Consider the following 27,860-nt stretch of genomic DNA (forward strand, 5'->3'; position numbering starts at 1 on the left):
ACTTCTTACTAGACACTTCTCTAGAGACAAGGGAAACAAAAGCAAAAATGAACTATTGGGACTTTATCTGATAAAGGGTTAGTATCCAAAATCTATAAAGAATAGACGTTTTTCCAAAGAAGGTGTCTAGATGGCTAACAGACACACAGAAAGAAGCTCATCACTCACCATCAGGACAATACAAATCAAAACTACAATGAGATATCACCTCAACCTGTTAGAATGGCTAAAATTAACAACACAGAAAACAGCAGATGTTGGCAAGCATTTGGTGAAGGGGGAACCCTCCTATGATGTCGGTGGGAATGCAAACTGGTGCAGCTACCCTGGAAAACAGTATGGAGGTTCCTCAGAAACTTAAAAATCAAACTACTGTATGACCCAGCAATTGTACTACTGTGTATTTACCCAAAGGGTAAAAAAATACTGATTCAAAGGGACTCATGCAACCTGATGTTTATAACAGCATTATCAACAATAGCCAAATTATGGAAAGAGCCCGAATATCCACTGACTGATGAATGGATAAAGAAGATGTGTATATATACAATGGAATATTACTCAGCCATAAAAAGAATGAAATCTTGCCATTTGCAATGACGTGGTTGGAGCTAGTATATTATGCTAAGCATTATAAGTCAAAGAAAGACAAATACCATATGATTTCACTCATATGTTGAATTTAAGAAACAAAATAGATGAACATAGCAGTGAGTTAAAAAAAGAAGAGAGGGAGGCAAACCATAAGAGAACTATAGAGAACAAACAGGGTTGCTAGAGGGGAGGTGGGCATGGGCTAAATGGATGATGGGGATTAAGGAGGGCACTTGTGATAAGCACTGGGTTTTATATGTAAGTGATGAATCACTAAATTCAACTGCTGAAACTAATATTACACTATATGTTAACTAACTAGAATTTAAATAAAAACTTGTAACATTAAAAAATATGATCAAATTAAACGTTTTTTTTTTTTTACTCTTCATGGTTCTTTTGATTGCCTAGAAGGTGTGTTTTCTACAACAATGAATATGAGTAGAGACTGTTAAATATAGGTGTCATATGAGAAACTGTGCTAAGCTGGTAACTTACAAATTTATTACTGACATATCCTGAAATAGGCATTTACATCATAAGGCTAGTTCATTCTAGTATGGATGGCAGTTAATGCTAGTTGGTCATTTCTTATTTCAAGAAGTATGAAGTACGATTGTCTAATAATTTGGTAATCTGGCACTCAAAAGCCAAAAAAAATCAAACCTATAGTAGCACTGTAGAAAACACCTTATTCAAAGAGGGTGTTTGGTGTTGAAAACATTCCAAAGATGTTATATTTAAAGTATATACTGTAATAGTGCTTGCTACATACAACAAAACATATCCTTTGAGGAGCAGAGCCTAGAATAGTTATTTCACCTGAGCATCAAAACAAAGAAACACAGAGGACAGCAAGACTTTGAGAGAAGCAAATCAAAGGGAAGGGATGGGCATATATGGACAGAAAAATTACGGGAGACATTACTGATAAACTAAGCTCTACTGTATATCGTTAAGCTTAAGAATTTTTTTATTAGTTTCAAATCAATATCACCCATCTTTTAATTTTACAGTCTAATTTTACAAGTGATATTCATAATGAGGGTTCTAAATCATTAAAGGAGTAAAATGGTAAAGTTCATAATAAAGGATCAAAGGACCTTTAGAGAATTCCACAAATAGCTACTATGCTTTGTGTAAAAGGCCAATGTTTTCCAAGTTACCCTTCTGTAATGGGATAACTTCAACTTTAAATATTTTTTTCTGATCTGGAACCAAAATATGCTTTCCTCTCCCTTGCAATTGTTAGGGTCCTTTTTGCCTTCTGGAGAAATGAAAATATTATCTTCCTACAGCTTTTTTAAAATTGGAGACTACCTACGGTATTACAATTTGTGTTTTTCCTCTTAAGAGTATTGATACTTAGTTTCTTTACATGATTTAGCATTCTGGGCCCCTCAAGTCCTTCTAATCCTTTTCTGATCTCTCTGAAGTTCTGGTCTCAAGATTCTTTTTAAATGGTAATGCCAGTTAAAAACTACTAAAGATAACCTGGAAAATTCAATAGTATTTTCCTTTTGTTATCTAGATTTTCATTTTACTTCCATTTAAATTATGAGAAAACTTTAGTGTAATTACCAGTTACAATAAACTCTTGACTCATATAATTATGGGCAACTAAAGTTCCAGCACTTTTTCAAAGAAAAGGCAAGAAGAAGGAAGTTTCCCTTTCCTAGTGTTCTTTATGACTGCTAGAGAAACTGTGTGGGCTTTTAGAGAACAGCTGCTTGTTCAGCAGGAAATCCACTGAACACTTCCATCGAAGGGTCTACACGGGATATAGCATTAGATGATGCAGAAATAATGAGGTCAAATCTCAGGCACCACCACGGAAATTCAAAATAAAGCAAATGATTTCACTGAACGTTCTTAGTTTTCCCAGAAACTTCTATGTAGGGCACTTCCTATCCAATAACATGACAAGTTATATGCCTAAAAGGTTAAGATCTTGCATATAAAAGCAAACAAACAGATTTTGGCCACATAACAAGATTGGACTGGTTACAGATTTCTCAGCCAGATCCTACAGTGTCCTCTTGGACCTCCACAAGGCTAGTGGAACTCACCAATAAGGCCTTGCTATGTGATCAACCAGCGGTATTGAAGGTCTCTGTGCACTAACACAGAACTACCTGCTGAGAATAGATACTTAAGTAGGTGGAATACAGTGGGTCATATCAGAAAGAATATTTTACAGAGGACAATAGGGGAAGGGAGGGAAACCTGAATGCGAAGAAATCAGAGAGGGAGACAAACCATGAGAGACTCTTGGCTCTGGGGGGGAAACAAACTGAGGGTTGCAGATAGGGAGGTGGGTGGGGGAATGGGGTAGCTGGGTGGTGGGCATTAAGAAGGGGTTGGGATGTGATGAACACTGGGTGTTATATGCAACTAATGAATCATTGAACATTATATCAAAAATTAATGATGTACTATATGTTGGCTAACTGAATTTAAATTTAAAAAAAGAGAACATCTTAAAAACTTAAAAACAAACATTTAAACAGTTCTACTACTGAAGCCTGCTAGAAAATTCCAATCCTTACTTACCCACATAGGCAAACAGGACAGCAAAATGTGAGGTAAAAGCGTAGACTCTAAGTCTCAAGCTCATTCATTATTTATAATTAAAAAAATAATAACAAACAAAAAATAAACTACTTGTACATTTATGTTATCCCCTAGAACCACTCCTAATGAGGAAGGGCAAGGAAAGACAAATTCCAATGAATGGAACAATTACCAGTTTTTTTAAACACATGGCTTTCTAATATTGAAAATACAATGTAAAATAAAATTTGGCACAGATAAAATATATCTTTCCTAACCTTTATGTAGGCAGCTTCTGCCAAAGAAAAAGATTATATTTCAAGTCATTCTTCACAAATGAAATATCCAGAGCTTTTTGGTTTCAGGAGAATGACCATTTGTTAACATGCACCTCATGATTTCTAACAGTTTGGTAAAAAATTTATATAGTAATAATAATTCAGGAATTAAACACACACACATACACACACACATTTCTGGAAACTGTTTTCTCAAAAATTGTGTGTATACATGTACACACACACAAAAATGTATACATGTATACATACTATCGTGTATGTATGCATCTTTATGTAGATTCTAAGGGGAGGAAATTTACTCTGTTCTGAAACAAAATTTTTTTACAAGAGAATATTGCCTCTGAGTCACCACCATCTGAAATAGAAAAGTATGTCTCTTACTTAGGAGCACTTTTAAAATTAACTTCAAGTAAACTAGAACAATATTAGTTTGTTTGCTTTTTTTTTAATTGGAAACTGTTCACATCATTATCACTAGAGCAGATCATTTTCAAGATAAAGTTTTGCTTTCAACATCGCATAATGGAAAACAACAATACAGACATCCCAACAATGACAGAGCAATTCAAAATATGAACTAGATTATAAGAAAAAAGGCAAGATTCTTATTAACATGGATTTTCTCTTCACAGGAAATTATTCATTAGAGTTCATCCATTCAACAAGCTATACTAAAATTAAGACAAAATATATCTGAGTGGCATATTTTCTTTTATACTTGTTAGAAATACTAGATAAGGCAATCCATATTAGTTTCCAATTTTATAAAAAGTGTTTTATGTCTTATTGAAAGGTTTAGTGTTCACTTCATAATATGTTCCATTTAAACCTCTTACCTTCTTGATGCTATATGCCTCCTTATGAGATATAACCATAATAAGAAACATTCTCATCAGTGGATAATATTGCTTTTGGAATCAGATTAAGCATTTCAAGCACTTATAACTCATTCATTCATAGACTGAGCCTATAAATTTTAATTATTTCATTTTATATATGGTCAAATAAAATCAAATGTTAGTTACTGAATTGATTAAAGAAATAAAGCCCTAGTTACCACTGTGCTTAAAACCATTGAAAAATATGTTCAAAGTTTAGCCTAGAAGCTGGGTACTTTGACTCTGCGTACCCAGAACACAGCTTATTTGTATGAATCTCAATTTCTGTAAATACACGTCTAGTACTTTTATGTTCTGAGATTTTATGTTTATGGCTAAAATATTTTCCCACAAAAATCATTTCTTAATAGAGTTTTAATTTACTAAATTTAAATGTGACAATTTTTTCCAGCTTTACTGAGATATAATTGACATACAACATTGTGTAAGTTTAAGGTATACAAAGTGATGATTTGACACATGTATATATTGTGTGTTTATATATATATGTGTGTATTTATATATACATATACATATATATATTTACCACATCCTTCCCACACATAATTACCATTTATTGTTGTTGTTCTGATGAAAACATTAAAGTTCTACTCTTAAAACAATAAATGTGACAATTTAATGTGACATACAATAGATTGGATTGGATTAGATTAGGAAAGGAAGTTGCTAGAGGTTTTTAAATTAAATATTGCTTCAATGACTTCTGTTACATTCTATATCTTACTTTTATAATCCATCCAATAAAAATCTATAGATCATGCACTTGAAATCACCTAAGGACATGAGAGATATATATCAAGGAAGTCATCAAGAGAATCACAAAAAATGATGGAATTGCCCCTGTGACATGCTATGATGCCAATTCATCTATAGAGCAATTGTGTATGTTTCTGCTTTCTTGCAATGGGTCAGGCAGAAACATTTTGTAGCTGAACAGCATGCATGACACTGAAAAAAATATCATATATGTATGATTTTTTTTAGATAACCTGTATAAAAGTGGCCACATATGTCTCTGTCTGGTTAAAAGCACAGAGCTGCATCCTTGATTGATCCAGTTTGGTTTTACCCCTGTGAGAAGTAAGAAGGTTAGGTACTGAAGTTTAGAAATGTAGAATGATGAAACAGTTTAGTCAACTGATTTAAAATGTTTAAAGTCACACACCTGTAAGCAAAAATTAGTTATATGTTCGAAAATACATGCTATATGGTTAATGCAAAGCAGTATCTTTGAAACACAATAGTAAGACTGAATATCATTCAACACAAATTTTAAAACAATCAACTCAACAGTTATATAATTCTTTTATTTAGGGAATGAATTTAAATACTATAATGTGCTAAGGCAATCTTTTGCATTCTGTTTGCTCTTTATAACAACCATTTAAAAATAAGTGATTCTCAATACTAGAGTGGGTGAGAGTAGGAGTGTGTGGTTTTTAAAAAGTATATTCTAAAATTAGAATTTCTTGATTTACTTTTAATTATCATATTTATTTAATTTTGACATTTCAAACAGCACTGAAGAAAAAATGTTTCCAAATTCAAAATATAAAGAATAAGAAACACTGATTCAAATGTCAGACCAAAATTTCATTGTTTTTAGACACATAAACAAATCTAGTAAAGATGAAAGAGTTTTCAAATAGTTTGAAACCAATCTGCAAAAAAGAAATGGTTAAGTAAAATTCTATAGTCTCTAGAACCCTCAGTTTGTAGGAGGGGTGGAGGGATGGGCTAGCCTGGTGATGAGTATTAAAGAGGGCAGGTACTGAATGGAGCACTGGGTGTTATACGCAAACAATGAAGCATGGAACACTACATCAAAAACTAATGATGTAATGTATGGTGATGAACATAACATAATTAAAAAAAAAGAGGAAAAAAATTCTATAGTCTTTTTTGTTTTGTTTTGTTTTGTGTTTTTAAGAATCTATGCATAAAAACAGGATCAAACCCAGCTTACCTGTATAATTAAGGTTAGTATAATTATAATTATACAATTGTATAATTGTAACTAATCCCTAAATCTTGCCAAACCAAATGCAATTCTGGAAGAGTTTATTGTATTTTCTGAAAGCAATGATAAAAAGAAATCTAAACTGCCTTCTCGGTGAAGGTAATAACTGCCTGTTTGAGGAAAAAACTTCATAAAAAATCTAAAGAGAGACCAAATAACAGCATAATTAAAACCACCATACACTAAAAAGACACAAAATATTTAACCTTGATGACTACAAATATTTAAACAATTTTTATCAAATCAATAAAAGGAATGCATTTTATAACAAGTAAACACATTTAACTTTCTCCAAAGATAATGGCTTTTAAAATTAGAAAGACTGAATACTGAATAGATGAATGGGTGGATGGATTAATGAATCAGTGAATCAGGTAAGCAATATGAATGTCTGTTCCTCTGCCTGGGATTCCCTTCTCCACTATATCCACTCAATGAAATGATCTCCATCCTACAGCGTCTGTCTCAAGCACCACCTCCTCTCACATGCCCTCAACCTGATAGAGTCTCTTACTCAATGCATCCTCAATGGACTGGTTTATTATTCTGTTATGGAATGTGCTTTGTTCTAGTTATATTATTGAGGTAGACTATTACTTAATACATCAGCATTAAAGAGGATTAGAAGCCAAATATGAACCAGCAAATGTACAATACCAGAAATTTTGATCCTTAATTGCAACATTATGGTGCATAACAGAAAATAATTATATTCTTACTCACATCTTGCCTTTCTATGGTATGTAATATGGTAGTTAAACCTTGGGGTTCAAATTTTAAGAAGACCCCAGAAACATCAGTGAATAATTAGCATCATTTCTTAATCTTTCAGTGTTTTAGTTATCTGTAAATATAGATAAATAATATCCATTTTCCTGGTTGTCATAGGAGGAGAGTTATATAATGTAAAGGAAAGTGGCAAATGTGTACAATTTTTCTTTGGTCTCTTTGGTGCTTTCTTCTTTTGGGTCCTCTTCTCAAGTGTTGAGCTGCTTACTTGTCCTCTTACTTTGTGTGGTCCTTGTAGTGTAGTTGGTGCTGTGGTGCACTGCGCCAATCCCCCTTTCAGGCAAGCCTCGCCTTCCTCCAGCTACCAGCAGTGTTGGGGGCTGAAGGCTCACAGCTGAGTCCCAGCATGGGAATTGTCATGTGGAAGAGAGCTGTCTCACCCAAGGTTACATCTCCTCCCCTAGAAGGTTGGAGAGGGAACCTGCATCTGATGACTCATTGGTGGGAGCGTACAAAGACCTGACCTCTGTGCTTCAATGAGGACTACTCCAAAGGGTCATCCTACTACCTATAGGAGATGCCCATAGGGTCAGCAGAGGCATCTGCTGAAATTACAGAGCATGTCAATTTCTCCCTGTGCCCAATCATCTTGTTTCCCTCACTTCTTACAGGTGTTCGGTGTTGCTCCTGAGAATACTCCCCAGTAAATCTCTTACACACAGATTTCTCTCTCACAGCTGGTTTCCCAGGGAACCTGACCTCAGGCTGACTCCCTGTATATCCAATGGTTAATACAAGTGAACACATAAAATCCCAACCTGTCTACAACTCTGACTTCTCCTCTTTACTTGGTACCTATGTTTCCAAATATATACTGTTTGGCATCACTTGGCTATCCAGCAAATAACTCATAAATAAGATACCCAAATTAAACTTTGAATCTACTCTACTTTCTAAATTTTCTCCTCCTCCTCATTTTTTAATAGCATTGATATTTATCCAATCTAAGATAAAACCTATTGTCATGAGTCAATCTGTATCTCCCAAAACGGTATGTTGAAGTCCTAACTGGTACACTTGAATATGACCTTATTTGGAAATAAGGTCTTTGCAGATGTGGTCATTAGGGTGGGCCCTAATCCAATATAAGTAGTTGTCTTATAAGAAGAGAAGATAGACACACAGGGAGAACACCATGTGATGATAAGGAACGCCACAGATTAACAAACCACCATCAGAAGCTAGGAAAAAGCAAGGCAGGATGCTCCCTAGAGGCTTCAGAGAAAGTATGGACCTGCCGAGACTTCCATTTGAGACTTTTAGAACTGTCAGAGAATAAATTTCTGTGTATAAAGCCACCAAGTCTGTGATACTTTATTATGGCAACCATGGGAAACTGATCCACCCTTTGCTACAACTCAGGACTCCTATATCCAGACCCTGAGCCACTACATATTAACTTGGAAGTAACTTAGAGTATATCACCACCTGCCACCATCAATCCCTAGCTTGAGCCCTTATCAACTGTCCTTTGGATAAGTGCAATAGTTTCCCATCTTCTCATCTTTCTTCTGGGCTGGGCTTTATTACACCCCCAAAGAAATTTTCTTTAAAAGTACAAGTTTGCTTTTAACAAGGTATAACAAAACAAGACCCTAATTTTCTTTTTTCTGTTAGATAAAAGAAACATAGTTCACTCTCTTGTCATGGTACATCAAGCTGTTTGCTAACTGGCTCCAGTCTACCTGGGTCACCTACTACTTCCCACCAGGCCATCCTCATATGTATTTAATTGGCCTCTTTACATCCGAATGTTTCCACATACACTGGGCTTTTTACCTCTATCAGAAAGGTCTCTCACCTACTCTGAAGAAAGAATTTATCTTTTCACCATAAAACCTCCATTTCCTCTGTGAAGTATTCCAATTTATTTTTTAAGATTAGTTATACTCTCCTCTATCCTGTCTGCATATTTTGTCTTAAAACCAAACTCTGTTTTAATTCTTTTTCATATGTTTAATTATAATTTCTGGTTTCTCTATGTGTTTCTCCTCAAAGGCAGGAACCTTGCTTTACTCTTTACCACTTAAGACAGTGCCAAAGACAAAGACCTATACCCTACATTTACTGAAGAAATGAGTGCACTAATGATGTGTCTTCCTAATGTCTAGCAGGGATATGTTAAAAGGAAGATGCCCAGTAAATGTGAGTTGAACAAATGAATAGCAATGTTTTATAAAAAATGTTCTCTAATGTATTCTTTTGCAATCCCCCCCACAATGATCAAAGTTAATGAGGGGTTTATTTGAAATTTGGTTCCTCATGGAACATGAAATTTTGCATTAATGTGTTTGCAGTGTTTTAAATGATGTTCTCTTGAAGGAGGGTAGTTTGATTATGTAAAATTTGAATATTTCATTGACCTCCTTTCTCCGAGGACCTCAGCTAGTTCCATCACAACTTTGATATGTTTTAAAACACTAAAGAATTATTAAGTAAAGCTAAGTATCTGTCTTTGGCTTGAAGAGGAATGACTGGGGCATCTCTCTAGGAGGAAATGTTTACACAGAATGTTTCCTCTCTGCTGAGTATACAATATGAGCAAATTCACTTAAGCAGCCTTGGTGAGTAGATACATTTGTCAAAAGAGCAGTAAAAAGTACTTGGGGATTGGATTCACAGTCAATAAAGGAGCTTCTCTGAAAGCTCTGAGTCTGTACTACTTTAAAATCACATCAGGCTGTTTTGTTTTTAAATATTTGGAGAAATAAATTTGGATTAATGTTTTCCTCTGAAATTTGCATACACTTCCAAAGTCCATTTTACAATTCTATAAGCTGCTTCTTTTTTTCATCTTTAGAGCAGAGAAGGAAGTAATCTGTAGTGATAGAAAATAAAGAGAGTGACTCTAAGAAAGAGCTCTCCATTAAAAAAAAATAGTTTTTTAGTTTTACATTTTGAGACTTAGCACAATTTAGGAAAAAAACCACTACAATTAGGAATTTAGTTAAGCCAGATGCCAGTCACATTAAATCATTGCAGGGGGGTGGAATAATCTTTTTTTTCCCTCAGCAATTCTTAGCACAGTGCCTGGAGCATAGTTGAGCTCAATAAATATTTATTGAATGAATGGGTGCATTTCATGCTTCATTTAAGGCTCATAATAAGTAAGTACTTCATTGCTAATGGTAAAAATCTGTGCAGTGTGTTGCTAATGTTTGCTGCATGCTTAGAGGACCACAGTGCGTCTCAGGAGGAGGCTGATTTTGAGAGAGGTCATTAGTTCAGTGTCTGCATTCTGAGAAGAAGGGACAAGTCTTATTCTCATGGGTCCATGGAAGATAACAGTATGCCCTTCTCAATTCTGAGACAAACTATCTTGAGAAAAATGCTGATGTTCTACTGCCAATTATTTCCTCAGAACTGTTTAAGATATTTTACTAACACTTTAAACTCATCTCTTTGGTCATCTTCTGGTAAGGCGTTTTATTATAAAATATTTTTACTTCATTCTGGAGTGTATATCAGGACAAGGACACTTGCCTATATGAGATCTGATATTAGAAGAAGATGAAAAAGTCTCCAACAAATATAATGGGAAAACAGAATGCTAGGCCACAAAAGAGAAGTTTTTTTGTTTGTTTTTTGGTTTTCTGTTTTTTGTTTTGTTTTGTTTTTTGATGCGGGGGGAGGGAGAGGAGTCAAAGGTTAAAGATGTTGTTTCCCTAGGTTCAAAATGCAGATTCTTCAACAGACAAAGGGGGAAATATCCTCAGCCCCAGAATAAAGAAAATGCCATCTCAGAAACCTGGGTCCAAACATGCTAGGGATGAATTTAGGTTTATTTCTCATGCCAACTCAATCCATCACAGTGGCCACTGGGAACACCACTGATAAGGACTCTAAAGTTGCTTCCAGACTTAGGCAGAGAGTTCAAAGGATACAACCCAGATCTGGTGTTTGGAACAAGTTTCCTGTGTCTTTTACACACTAAAATTGTGAACCATTGATCTACATCATGCTACCTCTCTTGAATTTAACCTGTAGCAAGTAACAACTTAATAGTGTTTATGTGACCACTCAGTTCCATACTGATAACTGTTAATCAGGCACTTACTTTCCAAAAGACACCTATCTGATTATTTACCTACATCATTTACTACTCTTCATTACAATTCTCTTTTGCCTATACAGAAACTAAAAAGCAACAACAAAAAAAGAGTGGTTTTGTAAATTGCTCAAGACCATAGAGTTAGTAAATACCAAAGCTAGAATTCAAGGCAAACGTTCTATTTACAGAGGCTGTATTCTTAAACATATCCCAAGGTGGTGCTTAAGACTTAAATAACCCATATGTATTGAATCAGGCATTACTTTCTATTGGGTAATCAAGATTTGCCCTTTGGGCAAGGTTCATCAAGAATATGGCAATCACTCTTTCAAAGATACCCTAGGCATGAAAAAATTAGAAAGTTGAAAAGGAGGAAATAAGTAGTTCAAAAATTTGGGAACTCAAGTGGGAGCTGAAGATTAGGGGAATAGAGCAGGGAGGTTAGCATGGAAGGGTAATAGAAGTACTTTTGATAAAGAAAATCTGCACTTTTTTAGTGGTTCAAATGGAAAAACAAAACCAAAACCAAGTCATAATGAGAAACATTTAAATCTCAAGCAGCTGAAGAGAAAGACTATACATAGGATTTCTCAGTTGGAGACAGCTTAATATTACCTCTAAGTTACCCAACAAATTTCCCGTAGATCTTGAACGTTAGTTATTTCTCAAGTCCAGTATAGTAAAGTGGGTTTGAATGTACCCACACTGTGAGATATGTCATGGGAAATTTTTTTATGAAGAAGGGCAAACATTCCAAGTCCACAATTTTAAATCCATAATTTTAGATGATAATAATGATGATGAATTCAATAATAAACACAATAGATGGCATTGTTTTAAGGCTTACCAACTCAAATATGGTGCTAAATGACTTGAAGAAATTAGCTTATATATTCTTTATTACAACCTATGAGGCAGCCCCAAGCTCCTATGTATTATACCAAATAAACCACAGAAATGAAATAGTAAAAGTGTACATTTTTTCTCATGTAGCTATGACTATAAATATAAAAAAGACAATCAAGAATATTAGAATGTTGCCATCAAATGATCCTTAGATAACACAGTTTTAGGAGACTAAATTTCATGCTTTTTAAGAAGGGTTTATGGGATAGGTGGCAGAGTAACTTTATGGGTGGTTATAGCAGCATTATCAACAATAGCCAAATTATGGAAGGAGCCCAAATTCCACTGACAGATGAATGGATAAAGAAGATGTGGTATATATATACAATGGAATATTACTCAGCCATCAAAACAATGAAATCTTGCCATTTGCAATGACGTAGATGGAGCTAGAGTGTATTATACTAAGTGAAATAAGTCAGTCAGAGAAAGATAAATACCATATGTGTAATTTAAGAAACAAAGATAAATACCAATATGTGTAATTTAAGAAACAAAACAGATGAACAAAGGGGGGGGTGGATAAAAGAGAGAGAGGGAAACAAACCATAAGAGACTCTTAACAATAGAGAACAAATTAAGGGTTGATGGAGGGAGATGGATGCGTGATGGGGATTAAGGAGAGCACTACCCCTGAAACCACTTTTACCATATATGTTAACTAACTATAGTGTAAACACAAACTTGAAATCAAAACAAAAAAATAGTCTATTTCAGTAATCAAACAGTCTATAAACTAAATCACTAATTATAAAAAAAGACAGCTGGCCACTATGACATCACAGACCTCCTCTGGATGCCACAAGGTATGTAAATTTTTCAGAAGCATGGCTCAGTACCCCAGAGGAGAACTACTGGATATTAACCCAATAGGGATGTGTGTTTTATCCCTGAAATGGACAAAGACAGGGCAAAGAAGATAGAAATAGGACTGATCCATGAATCACAAAACTGGGACTCTTGTCATGGCTCTGCCTTTGAGCTAGGTTTATAACTGTGGATAAAGTCACTTTCTCTTATTGGGCTGGCTTTTACAAAATGAGGTGCTAAATGGGCAGATCTATAAGATTCCCATCAAAATGCTATAATTAACATAGGAAGAATAAGACTTTTGCCAGCCACAGGAGATCCATTTAAGGTTAGCCACCAGTTTTGAGCAAAGGAAAAATGACCATGTAAGAAATGATTCTTCCAAATATTAAGATTTAAAGAAGTGTTTGATAAACTCTGCCAGCTATCAAACTGCCTTAACACCTGGAATCCCAAACTTATTCAGAAAGTCTACCATGCAATTGTGGTTTTTCAGTGATCTTCAAAGATCTCTGATCTTCATGAGCAGAAAAATGAGTAATTGCACTAGTTTCCCTTTCCACGTGAGACTAGGCTCAGATTACTTCCTGAAAAGGGTGTTGTGGAATCTGATATTCTACCTTCAAGTTGAAACAATCATACTTTTAAATTCTGGAGATAGTACTATTTCTGTGTAAAGGTTTTAAAAATAAAAATAAAAAATGTTATTCCTTCCTTTGTCATCTTGGAAAGAATTTCTTTGACTACTTAGAAACACACAGTCTTAATTTATATAATCATGTATTCACTCAGTAAGTATTGAGCATTTACTATGCACCCAGCACTGGTCATATGGCTAGGACACACACACACACACACACACACGTATGTATGTATCTTTATTCCAAAATCCACTAGAAATTCATGGAGGGTTTTTCTTAGAATAGGGTTAAGCAGATAGAAGGCATGTGATAAATGCCTGTCAAATACTCTCAAATGTGACCTAAAGAAAGGAATAATATTTTTAACTGATATCTTGAAATTTTAAAGATATACCATAAAAATGCTTGTCTGAAAACTCACTTATGGTTATTATATTCCACATCAATAAAAACACAGTTCAATTAATAAAAACAGTAAAAAAAACACCCTGTTACTTTAAATATATACAATTAGGTGTGGAGAAAGAGGATATAAAAAAGTTTTGATAAAAGGTTCCCGTTCTCAGTGAGTTTAGAGCACCATTTGATGCATACGATGATTTCTCTGAAAAAATAATAAAATATAAGGCTAAACGATAAATCCAGGAGAAGTCATAAAATTGGACAGGATTCAAAATGAGGAGTGCTCCTATCTCTCTGTGGAGAAATTAGGAAGGATGCAATAGCTACCACTTTTGAGCACTCCGAGTACTGTTCTAAGCATTTTGCCTGTGTTAATTCATGTAACCCTTATTACCCAACTATGATGTAAGGCCTAATAATTTTACACATGAAGAAGGTCTTAAAGGGGGGCGCCTGAGTGGCTGGGTTGGTTAAGCGTCTGCCTTCGGCTTAGGTCATGATCCCAGGGTCCTGGGATCGAGTCCCACATCAGGCTCCCTGCTCAGTGGGAAGCCTGCTTCTCCCTCTCCCACTCCCCCTGCTTGTGTTCCTGCTCTCGCTGTGTCTCTCTCTGTCAAATAAATAAATAAAATCTTTTAAAAAAATGTCTTAAAGGATGTGTATAGGATTTTGACTGGGGAAGGAAATCCCAAGCAGAGTGATACACGATGCGAGTGTTTGTGGTCCAGAAGGAAACCAGGCAAGCACTGGATGACACAGCTGGTCAGCTGGTTGTGGCCATGATGTGAAGACTTTATCAACAGTCTGTAATTCCGGAGACTTGGGGGACCAAGCATACTTCAAAGGAGTGACATGATTAGGATTGAATCGGAGTAAAATTAATCAAACAAGTGACCTGGAGTAGATGGAAACTAGAAGCAGAGACACCAGTTGGGACTTTACTTGGTATGGTTTAGGCTAGAAGTAGTGAATGCAAAGGCAAACAAAGGTGATGAGAAGGAGTGGTGGATTCAACAGACAGGAAACTGTATATGACTTTACAACTGATAACAAAAGGGGATGAGGGAAGGGAAGATTTAAAGGTACCTGGCACTTTCAAATCTAGCTAAGTATGATTGCATCAATTGTTAAGAACCAGTAAGTAAAACCTTACCAAATGAACCTTCAGCAAGCTGCTGTGTAAACTCACAAACACAAGAAACTACCCATCAGTCTGCAATATCAGAAAGAACACAGCAAAATTTGAACTTTAGATTCATTTCACACTAGTTAATAATAGGAAACAATGTGTATGAAACAATCTTACCCCTTTGCTGTATTCACTATCTGAATCACTGCTAAGTTCCTCAGTATTCATATTTTCCAAATCAGATTCCCCAGGTGCAATGGGCACTGTCACAGTGAGGCTGGGATTATGAATAAATGATTGACAATCACTTTCTTCCATCAAGTATTTGTCCACGCTGCCTCCAAAACCACTGATTTTGTCTTTTTCTTTGTGGAAATTGCGATCTTTTTTCATTTCAGCAAGTGTGCGGTTAGAGATACAGTTTTCCTTCTTACTATTTTGATCTTCTTCTCTTCCTGTGTCTTTGGAAATCTTTGGCTTTTTGGAAAATGCTTTGAGAATAAATTCATGTAAGGTTTGTTTCATATAATTTATTCCCTTCGTAATTCTACCCACTGCAGTCTGAAGGTTGTTTGCCTCCTTGTCTTCTTCAATTGCTGTAAGATTGTCTGAGCTAAATGAGCTCAATAATAAAGCCAGAAATAGGTTGAGGACCTACATCAGGATGGGGATGGGGTGTGGAGAAATAGGGAGACAGGAAATAAAAAAGAAAATAAGCACATTTTTCTGAAATACAGGCCAAAATCCAAACCAGCATTAAAGATCCCTGTACTTCTTCACACAGAGGGAAGAACATGTGATGGGATAGAGACGAGGCTAGACTCTCATCACTATCCTATCATATATGTATCCTAGCTCCTGGAAACTCTGGGGAACAGAGGTCAGCCATACCCACGAAGGACTTAGCACAAGGAGCAAAGAGAATGCTCCCTCCCCATTATCATTATGCCATTCTTAAGTTCATTTCTGCAGCAGGAGTCCCTTGGCCAAATTCCCTTTTATAGGCATAAAAAGCCCTCCTAATGTTTACCTGTAATTAATATTTGTCACCTGTGAGAAAAAAGTAGAACAAGAAAATTGTGAGGAGTGTCTATTGTGCTGAAGTAACCTACACCAAGCTCTGTGTTTGCTTTTCCCAGAAGATACATGTCAGTTTGCTGCAACAAACGGAACATATACTTGCAAAGCTCCTGTAATAAAATATTCTGTCCAAGAATTGTGCCAGTTTGCAACTTAATGAGGCTTTTAAAGCATGGAAAAGGACCTGCCCACTGAACCCAATTCAAATGAGATAATGGCATTATGACTGTTTGGCCTTGTGCCAATCATTTGGCCCTGGAAGAAATAATCAAAGAGGGCAGGACAACTCCTAAAATCCTGTTTGTGTGCAAAACCATTTCTGTTTTTCCTCCCTGAGGTGAGGAACCAGGTGGACTCAATATTGTAAAAACAAAAAACCAAAAAAACTCACAGAGGATTGAAAGTATTTAAATTTTATTTAAATTATATTTCAATATTGTTTTAGATAGGAAACAAAAAGGTAATTGAAATACCCTTTCATGTAAGTCTCTTCATGGACAAAAACATCTACCTCGTTAAAATAATCAAAATTAGGCCAAACTGAGGAGAAGGGACTCATGCCTGAATTTGGGTCCCACCTAAAACAATTTTTCAGAGATGTAAGTAGAAGAGCATAGTTCAAAAATGTCTATGTTAATATGTTTGATTTAAGAGAAGAGTCTGAGGGGGAGCAAAAAGAGAAAATCACAGAAAACAATTGCGATAAATCTTATGAAGGAATTCTGAAATAGTTTACTTTCATTTTGGCCTTTATGGTCAATGAGAAAATGTATTTATGTTTGTTTGTGTGTATGTTTTAACAGGAATGTTGATGAGAAGCCAAGGGCTCATTCTACAGCTTTAGTCTCCCTAATCAATGCAAGTACTAATAGTCTTCCTTTTTTCCTTTCAAATTTGTAATTAACTTTATTTTTCTACATTTACTGAGATATAATTGTTATATGACATTGTGTAAGTTTAAAGTGTACAACATGTTGATTTTACATATTTATACAAAATGATTACCACCACAGTGTTAAGGAACACCTCCATCATGTCAAAGAATTACCATTTTTGTGTGTGTGTGGTGAGAACATTTAAGATCTATTCTCTTAGCAACTTTCAAGTATATAATACAGTATTATTAACTATAATTACCATGCTGTAAATTAGATCCCTAGAACTTATTTATCTTATAGCTGGAATTTTGAACTTTGACCACTATTTCCCCCACCCCCCAGCCCCTGGTAATCACCATTCTAGTCTCTGTTTCTATGAGTTTGGCTTTTATAAGATTCCACATATTTCAATAATGTCCTCCTGTTCTGTCACATCTTCATTAAGGATAATAATGGTAACTTTCATTCCATCAAAAATCATAACAGTATTCTACTATTTTATCAAAATCTACTGGTACCACAATTGAAAATCAAGTCCATTCTGTATCACACATCCATTTTCAGATTAAGCAGAGAAAAAAATATTAATAAAATGTATGTCTGATTCAACATCATTCTGATTAATGTTCTTTCTTATTGTTTTTAACTATTGTAACTAATTGGTAGTAAAATTAACTAAGGAATAAGTGAGAAAAAAATGAAAGACCTGTTTAGCTGTAAGTCTAATATGCAGAGGAGGACTGTATCAGAAACTTAATTTTTTGTTTTTCTTTTCAGATTCTAATTTTACATCATTGGTAATTCCTTAACCAAGAGTTGTTTATCTATTTTGTGAATTACACTTCCCTTGTCTTTCATTATCACTAGTAAATAATGAATAAATATCATCATGAGTCAGTGATTACCAGTTCTATATGGATGAAACATTCACTGAGATATCCCATCTATTTTTTTTTAAGATTTTATTTATTTATTTGAGAGAGAGAGAATGAGAGACAGAGAGCACAAGAGGAAAGAGGGCAGAGGGAGAAGCAGACCCCCCGCTGAGCAGGGAGCCCGTTGTGGGACTCGATCCCGGGACTCCAGGATCATGACCTGAGCCGAAGGCAGTCGCTTAACCAACTGAGCCACCCAGGCGCCCTATCCCATCTATTTTTAACTATAAATTCATATTACTTTTCAAAGTAAACCATTACTGTTACACCTGTTTTCATGCTTAAATATTATTTTGCAGGGGCGCCTGGGTGGCTCAGTCGTTAAGTGTCTGCCTTCAGCTCAGGTCATGATCCCAGGGTCCTGGGATTGAGCCCGGCGCCAGGCTCCCTGCTCTGCAGGAGGCCTGCTTCTCCCTCTCCCACTCCCTCTGCTTGTGTTCCCCCTCGCTGTCTCTCTCTCTGTCAAATAAATAAATAAAATATTTTTTAAAAAAATATTATTTTGCATATTATTCAAAGACCCACTTAAAAATCCTTCTTTGAGTCACTATTTAGAACTCTCTTTTCTTCCAGTGTGTCAAGAGCATCTATTTTTGCCTCACTGCTAGCACCTACCACTTCTTCCTTATCTGATAATTTTGTGCACCATTTTCCCATGTCCATAGATAGTAATTACCTTGAAGACAGGGACTAACTCATAGGTATATATTTTTAATCACCCTGCAATACCCAAATACATTTCCTTTCACAGAGAAGGTAATAAAAATATTGAATGAATAATTCGAGAGTGCCCAAGGAATCCCCCTCACTTCATCCATGCCTGAGTGAATACTAAATATTTAAATTAGTTGTGACTAATGGCTTTGATATGGTATGTTTTGACATCCTATCTTATAAAGAGCTACATTTCAATATTTTTATGTCAAAATTTTATAAGAAGAAGTATACAAACAAATCACATTATAGGAGCTTATGAATACAAATGTTAAATTCAGAAGAAGAACCAGATAAAGCATATGCATTTTACTTCATATTGGAAGGGATTTATAAGCCTTATAAAACTAGTAAATTTATTACTACAACTAGAGGATGATCAGTAATTACAGAATTCTAACTCATGGTGTCTACATTTTGTGCTGTAATGATCTAGAATTTGGATTGCATAATTTACTCTATATGTCTAGCCATTTAATGGCACAAAACAGTACCATTTAGTATATGACTTGGTGAATGTAGGTTTCTGTCTTAGGCTCTGAATTACTTTTGACATGGGGGCTGCAAGGACAAAAATAATTAGCAACTTATTTTCAAGCCAGTTGACAGTCAAAGTATTAACCATATAGTTGTTACTATACCCCACCTCCTGGGACTCCTAATGAGGAATCTAATGACAAGGTGACAAACTAAACCAAGTCAACATGGTGGCTTTGAAAACTGAAGTGAGTGAGTCATGAAAGAACATCTTATCCCAATTTTCTCCTGTTCGTTAGCTTGAAAGTTTTTACCAATGGGTAGGTAAAAACAAACAAACAAACAAACAAACAAACAAACAAACAAAGGAGTACAAGCCAAGCAAACACTAATGGAGAAATAGAAGATCAATTGTGAAAGAGATGCTATAGAGCAGTGGTGGGCAAATCTTTTTCTGTAAAGGGCGAGATAAAAAATATTTTGGCTTTGTGGGACATAGAATCTCTATGGCAACTACTCAACTCTGCCATTGCAGAGTAAAACAGACATAGACAATATGTAAATGAATTAGCATGTCTGTGTTCTAATAAAATTTTGCTTACAGAGCCTGAAATTTAAATTTCATATAATTTCCATGTGTCATGAAATATTAATTTTCCTTTTATTTTTTTAACCATTGGAAAAAAACCAAAAACAAACATTCCAAGCTTGCAAGGCCATACAAAAACAGGCAGTATGCTGGATTTGGCACATGACTCATAGTTTCCTGATCCTTGCTATGGTTGCTAGTTTTATTATATATGACTATAGTGCAATGGGACCAGTCCTTTCAATTGCTTTGTTCCATTATAATTTCATTTTTGTTATTGTTAATTTAATCATATTCTATTTACTAGTATAACTTGGTATTTGAATGGAGTTTTAAGAGATAGGAAAACCACAGATTTAATTCATATGACATAATTTTCAAAATGAGAGAATAAAGTAGAAAACTTTCCATTAAAATAAATATTGTGAAGGGCCACCTGGGTGGCTCAGTTGGTTAAGTGTCTGACTCTTGGTTTTGGCTCAGGTCATGATCTCATGGGTTGTGAGATGGAGCCCTGCATTGGACTCTGTGCTCAGCAGGGAGTCCGCTTGAAGATTCTCTCCCTCTGCCCCTCCCTCCATGCACACATACACTCTCTCTCTCAAATAAATAAATAAATCTTTGAAAAAAATAAAATAAGTAAAATAATATAACCATTGTGAAAAATATAAATATGGGTTATCTGTCAGGGAAATTGAGACAATATTTCATTTTCTTTTCTGTACTTTCCCATATTAAAATGACCAATATTCTATCACAATTAATAGTTTTATGTGTAATTAATCCTAAAATTATAAAATAACTGATCTTATCATCATATAACAATTTTCGATGAAAAATTTTATATGTGTGAACCTCTGATTACATACCACTAGGTTTCCAATGACCATGACCATCATGTACACAATAAGGCACATGGCTTGACCAGCGACCTCCATACAGTCCCACATGGTTTCTATCCACTCTCCACACAGCACGCGGAACACAATCAGGAAGGAGTGGAAGAAGTCATTCATGTGCCAGCGTGGGAGTGTACAGTCTTCATTGATCTTGCAGACACATTCTTTGTAGTTCTTGCCAAAGAGCTGCATGCCGACCACGGCAAAAATGAAGACGATGATGGCCAACACCAAGGTGAGGTTACCCAGAGCACCCACTGAGTTGCCAATGATCTTTATCAGCATATTCAGTGTGGGCCAAGACTTTGCCAGTTTGAAAACTCGAAGCTGTAAGGAAACACAAAGGTTAATATTAATTATTATGAAAAGTGTTCAATGTTTCCAATCTTGAGTTTTGTCCCAAATTTTAAATTCTAAAATATTATCATTACCTAGCTAAAATTGATTATTTATATTTTTTTCCTGTCAGCTATTTTCAGTATTCCTGTTATTTTGTTATACTTGCCACAATATAATTACCATACATATTTTTGAAGGCTATTCAGGATTACTATAAAAGCCTCTTATTATGGTTTCAGATATTATTCCCTTTAGAATTGATAATTTATCCTTAATTCTCTTTTCTGATACTTAAAATTTTTTTAATTTGAATATAGTCTGATACTTTTATCTACTTTTTCATGCTGACATAGGATAAAGCCCAACATGTTAGAGAAAAGTGCTTTAAGTCCTTACATTTCTATATTTTTGATATCAGACAACAATCATTTTGGGGACAATAATTTGATCTTTAGTTATCAAACCCACAAAGTAATGAACATATTGTAGGAATTGAAATTCTGTAAACCATAAGCTTCTTACTGTGAAATAAATTATTGCCTACTGGCAAAGAAATATTTTCTTTACCCACTTCTATTATACTAGTATATGCAACTGAATATGTCTTCGAGATCCTAAAATTAATTCAATTACGACTGACCATGTCTTCAAGATGCTAAAATAAGAATATCCCTGTGATTTTTGAACTCTTTAAGAACTTTTGTGACGGAATGAAATTGATTATACTAGATACAAGACCTAATCTTGTCTTTTTGATTCAATCTTCCAAAAGACTTAAATAATAATGCAAAGCCTTAGGAACACCCTTTTATACACGGAATATAATGGTAAGTTTGGTCTATATTTACCAGTCTGAATGATCGCAGAACTGACAGTCCTTCCACATCTGCTAGAAAAAGCTCCACTAAACTTAAAGTCACAATAAGGCTGTCAAAAATGTTCCATCCTATTTGGAAATACTCATATGGATCCATGGCAATTAGTTTTAAGACCATTTCAGCTGCAAAGATCCCAGTGAAGACCTAAAGGAGAAATACAATGTTTTTTTTTCTGGTATTACTAGAAGTATAGAATCAAAGTAATGATGATTATGACTATTTGTTTTGCATCACTGTGCTTCAGGCAATGTGCCAGATCCTCTACAAATGTATGTTATTATCTCATTTAATCCCATAAATCTGGTGACTATTTCTATAGCTATAATACAAGCATTACAGGGATAAAAAGCTCTAAGTTTCCTGTCTACTCTCTTCATCTTTAGACAGCATTTTAGAAGAGCATATTAAAATCCCACATAAATAGGGGTGCCTGGGTGGTGCAGTTGGTTAAGTGTATGACTCTTGGGTTTGGCTTGGGTGGTGATCTCACGGTTGTGAGATCAAGCTCCGAGTCGGGATCCGTGCTCAGTGTGGAGTCTGCTTGAGATTCTCCCTCTCCCTCTGCCCCTCTCTTTCTCTCTCTCAAATAAATAAATCTTAAAAAAAAAATTCCACATAAATAAAACCATGACAATTAACACAGTCACTTTTTTCAAAAAAAATTATGTGGGTCAATAAGTTATTCTGGAAGAAAATGAAAAGGAAATATAGACTGATACTGAAATTTTGAGCCAGTCTTTTTGTCTAGTCTGACTACTCTTAGGGTAATAGAGAATATGTTGACTCACTCTTTAAAGATTTATCAGTAGAAGAGGGAAAAGTATTTAATTGACACAGTGGGAGCTAAAGTAAGACTTCTAAAACTTTGACACTAAAGTGCATCACAAAACATCACTAATTCATGACATCGGTATTAAAGGACTGACTTAAAAAGACAACAGTGAAGGACTTGTTTATGAATCATTCAGGTTTGATTTGACTCAAAGAAGCTGACCAAAGAAGGCTCAAAGGGAAATGGTGAAGTCTATAAGTGCTGAGTCAATTTAAAAATAATGGAGCATCAAGAAGACAAGCAGGAAGTACCCACACTTAGGGTTGTGGCAGGAGATAAGAAACACGATAAATTCTTTTGGGCTTCACAGTGATGCAGTCAACTCAGCAAGAAGTCATTGATTTTCATGATCTGTACTTCCACCAACAATTAGAAACTAGATAGTCCTGTCTTTTTTTTCAATTTAAATTTTGTTCGTAGCATACAGTGCAATATTGGTTTATAGAGTAGAATTCAGATTCATCACTTACATACAACACCCAGTGCTCATCACAAGTGCCCTCTTTAATACCCATCACCTGTCTAGTCCTGTCTTTTTCAAAGAGAAATCGAAGGCAAGAAGAATGCTACCTCAGAAAGCACATGGGGTACATACATCTTAACTGAAAATACATGGGAAAGAAGAATGACTCAGAAACAAACTCTTTGGCTCCAAAGATCAATTGTTTTGGGATCTAGGCAAAAGTAAAATTATCTTATACAGACATTCACAAAGACATCCAGAGTTATTGAAAATTTATGGAGAGTCATAAACTAGGATTCTTTGGCCATGAAATAGAACTTCTGCCTGCTTCACACAGATTCTCAGAAACTAACACTTGTCATTTGCCCTAAGGCATTAATTAAGCCAAAATGTGACCAGCACTGCACATTTAAGAGATCACTCTGGCACCCATTTTCCTAATAGGATCCTCTGTCTTCTTGAAGCCTACAGATCCCTTGAGTGTCCTTGTGTCTTCTGTGTCCATTCCTCCCATTTTGGTTTCTTGGTATCCTTATTCTTAAGGCTTCTTTCTGCTAATTGATTTAAAGCATGATGATGATAATAATAACAGTAACAATAGGTTTAATTTGTTAATGACTTATAATATGCCAGACTAATAAGTAGAAAGTATTTAATCCTCTCAACAATATGATAAATGAAGTGCTATTATTATATTATAAATAATGAATTATTTTTCTTATTTTACAAACGAGGTATAATTATTTTATGAATGAGAAAATTAAAGATTATAGAGATTAACACATTTGCCAAAGGTCATATAACCAATAAGAGGCAGAATCAGAATTCAAATCCAAGACTTTGGGACTTCAAAGGCCCAGACACTTCACTTTTATGTCAAAACAAACCATCCATAATTTTTCTGAAAATATGTGGAGAACTCATAAGGAAGTGGCAATGTAATTATAAAATGGGTAAGAAAGTATCAAATTTTCAGAGTGTTGCTTTAAAGAGACATGCCAGGGAAAGATGGCAGAGGAGTAGGGGACCCTATTTCAACTGGTCCCCAGAATTGAGCTGGATATCTACCAGACCACTCTGAGCACCCAAGAAACCAGCCTGAGATGTAAGAAGATCTGGATCTCTACAAACAGAATATCGCAGGCGGCTGGTTTAGAGGTATGAAGCGGAGAGCTCTGATTCTGCGGGCAGATATTGGAGGATAAACGGCGGCGGGAGGGTGCCTGGACGTGGGAATCCTACACCACCGGTGAGTGACAGCCTCGCGCACTGTGGACGGGCACAGACTTGCAGACCGGTAGCGGCAGGGAAAGGACTTTAGGGCAGTCCCCGGGGTGGAAACACGGACGGCAGGGTCGCGCCGGCGAACTGCAGCCTCCAGGGGTGGAAACCCGGAGCGGCGGGGTTGCACGGGTGAACTGGGAGCAGCTGGCGGTTTTAGAAGCACAAAGGGCAGAGACGTGCTCCGACCTGGAGGCAGGACTGGGAGCACTGCGGAGGGGCGCACAACCCAGGACGCTGCAGTTTATAGCAGCACGGACAGAAACGGAGACGGTGTGGCCTGGAGAGCTCACTGAAGAACAGACTGAGGTCTCTCTGATCTGAGGCAGAGGGTTGGAAATGGTCTCTTCTGCTCTGACTCACGGAAGAGAGGCGGAAAGCCGCCAGGGAAAGCCGCCAGAGAACAAAAGCCCCCAAAACTGATTCCTGCTGAGCCCATCCCCTGCCACAGGGGGGCAGGGCAACACCGCCCAAATAGGGTTGCCTGAGTAACAGCGCAGCAGGCCCCTCCCCCAGAAGACAGGCTGGGAAAACAAGAGGCCAGCAACTCTAAGGTCCCTAGAAAACAGGTGCATCTTGCTTGGGTTCTGGTCAATAATTTGGACTCTATACATTCCCTCAAACACCCATCAACAGAATGACTAGGAGGAAGAACCCACAAAATAGAAAAGACTCAGAGATTATGACTTATGCTGCAGATTTACAAATGGATGCAGATATAACCAAGATGTCGGAGATGGAATTCAGGCTAGCAATTGTGAAGACAATGGCTAGAATGGAGAAATCAATTAATGGCAACATAGAGTCTCTAAGGGCAGAAATGAAAGGTGAATTGGCAGAACTTAAAAATGCTATTAATGAGATCCAATCCAATCTAGATAATCTAACAGCTAGGGTAAGTGAGGCAGAAGAACGAATAAGCGACCTGGAAGACAATATAATAGATAAAAAGGGAAAAGAGGAGGCCAGGGAAAAACAACTCAGAATCCATGAAAATAGAATCAGAGAAATAAGTGACACCATGAAGCGTTCCAATGTCAGAAACATTGGAATCCCTGAGGGAGTGGAGAGAGAGAGAGGACTAGAAGATGTATTTGAGCAAATCGTAGCTGAGAACTTCCCTAATCTGGGGAATGAAACAAACATTCGAGTCCTAGAGGCAGAGAGGACCCCTCCCAAGATCAAGGAAAACAGGCCAACACCCCGGCATGTAATAGTAAAACTTGCAAATCTTAGTACCAAGGAAATCATCTTAAGGGCAGTTAGGGGGAAGAGATTCCTTATGTACAGAGGGAGGAACATCAGAATAACATCAGACGTATCCACAGAGACCTGGCAAGCCAGAAAGGCCTGGCAAGACATATTCAGGGTACTAAATGAGAAGAACATGCAGCCAAGAATACTTTATCCGGCAAGGCTGTCATTTAGAATGGATGGAGAGATGCAGAGCTCTCACGACCAGCAGAAACTGAAAGAATATGTGACCACTAAGCCGGCCCTGCAAGAAATATTAAGGGGGGTTCTATAAAAGGAGAAAGACCCCAAGAGTGATCTACAACAGAAACTTACAGGGACAATCTATAAAAACAACGTCTTCACAGGCAATATGGTGACAATTAATTCATATCTTTCAATAATCACTCTCAACATGAATGGCCTAAACACTCCCATAAAACAGCACAGGGTTGCAGACTGGATAAAAAGACAGGACCCATCCATATGTTGCCTACAAGAAACTCATTTTGAACCTAAAGATACATCCAGAGTGAAAGTGAAGGGATGGAGATCCATCTTCCATGCCAGTGGACCTCAAAAGAAAGCTGGGGTAGCAATTCTTGTATCAGACAAATTAGATTTTAAACTAAAGTCTGTAATTAGAAACACAGAAGGACACTATATCATTCTTAAAGGGTCTATCCAACAAGAAGATCTAACAATTGTAAATATCTATGCCCCCAACATGGGAGCAGCCATCGACATAAGCCAACTGTTAACCAAAATAAAGAGCCATATTGATTACAATACGCTAATTGTAGGAGACCTCAGTACTCCACTCTCAGCAACGGACAGATCATCTAAGCAGAAAATCAAAAAGGAAACAAGAGCTTTGAATGATACATTGGACCAGATGGACCTCATAGATATTTACAGAACATTCCACCCTAAAACAACAGAATACTCATTCTTCTCAAGCGCACATGGAACTTTCTCCAGAATAGACCACATACTGGGTCACAGATCAGGTCTCAACCCATACCAAAAGACTGAGATTATTCCCTGCATATTCTCAGACCACAATGCTTTAAAACTGGAACTCAATCACAAGAAGAAATTTGGCAGAAATTCAAACACTTGGAAGCTAAAGACCACTCTGCTCAAGAATGTTTGGGTCAACCAGGAAATCAAAGAAGGACTTAAACAATTCATGGAAATCAATGAGAACAAAAACACATCGGTCCAAAACCTATGGTATACTGCACAGGCAGTCCTAAGGGGGAAATACATAGCCATCCAAGCCTCACTCAAAAAAATAGAAAAATCCCAAATTCACCAACTAACTCTACACCTTAAAGAACTAGAGAAAAAGCAACAAATGATGCCTAAGCCATGCATTAGAAGAGAAATAATTAAAATTAGAGCAGAAATCAATGAATTAGAAACCAGAAACATAGTAGATCAGATCAACGAAACTAGAAGTTGGTTCTTTGAAAGAATTAATAAGATCAATAAACCACTGGCCAGACTTATCCAAAAGAAAAGAGAAAGGACCCAAATTAATAAAATTATGAATGAAAGGGGAGAGATCACGACTAACACCAAGGAAATAGAAACAATTATTAGAAATTATTATCAACAACTATATGCCAATAAACTGAGCAATCTGGATGAAATGGAGGCCTTCCTGGAAACGTATAAGCTGCCAAGAGTGAAACAGGAAGAAATTGACAACCTGAATAGGCCAATAACCAGTAACGAGATTGAAGCAGTGATCAAAAACCTCCCCAAAAACAAGAGTCCAGGGCCTGATGGATTCCCTGGGGAATTCTACCAAACATTCAAAGAAGAAATAATACCTATTCTACTGAAGCTGTTTCAAAAAATAGAAACAGAAGGAAAACTTCCAAACTCATTCTATGAGGCCAGCATTACCTTAATCCCCAAACCAGGCAAAGACCCCATCAAAAAGGAGAATTTCAGACCGATATCCCTGATGAATATGGATTCCAAAATCCTCAACAAAATCCTAGCTAATAGGATCCAACAATACATTAAAAGGATCATCCACCACGACCAAGTGGGATTTATCCCTGGGATGCAAGGGTGGTTCAACATTCACAAATCAATCAATGTGATAGAACACATTAATAATAGGAGGGAGAAGAACTATATGGTCCTCTCAAT

At 36.2% G+C, this 27,860-nt stretch overlaps 1 protein-coding gene across 3 annotated transcripts in view; it reads right to left on the reverse strand.

Annotated features, from left to right (window-relative positions):
• Positions 1-27,860, reverse strand: part of SCN9A (sodium voltage-gated channel alpha subunit 9) — a 177,479-nt gene that overhangs the window by 46,220 nt on the left and 103,399 nt on the right. For all 3 annotated transcript variants that reach the window (XM_064586642.1, XM_064586641.1, XM_054506155.2), the window contains 3 exons: positions 21,853-22,026; positions 20,636-20,992; positions 15,271-15,747 (listed from right to left, as the gene is read on the reverse strand). In XM_064586642.1, the coding sequence (XP_064442712.1) occupies positions 15,271-15,747; positions 20,636-20,992; positions 21,853-22,026 (1,008 nt within the window). The remainder of the gene's footprint in view (positions 1-15,270; positions 15,748-20,635; positions 20,993-21,852; positions 22,027-27,860) is intronic.

Source organism: Mirounga angustirostris, unplaced genomic scaffold, assembly GCF_029215605.1.
Source record: "Mirounga angustirostris isolate CCGP_5_RB_7025 unplaced genomic scaffold, mMirAng1.0.hap1 SCAF_3, whole genome shotgun sequence".
In the NCBI taxonomy this organism is placed as follows: Eukaryota; Metazoa; Chordata; class Mammalia; order Carnivora; family Phocidae; genus Mirounga; species Mirounga angustirostris.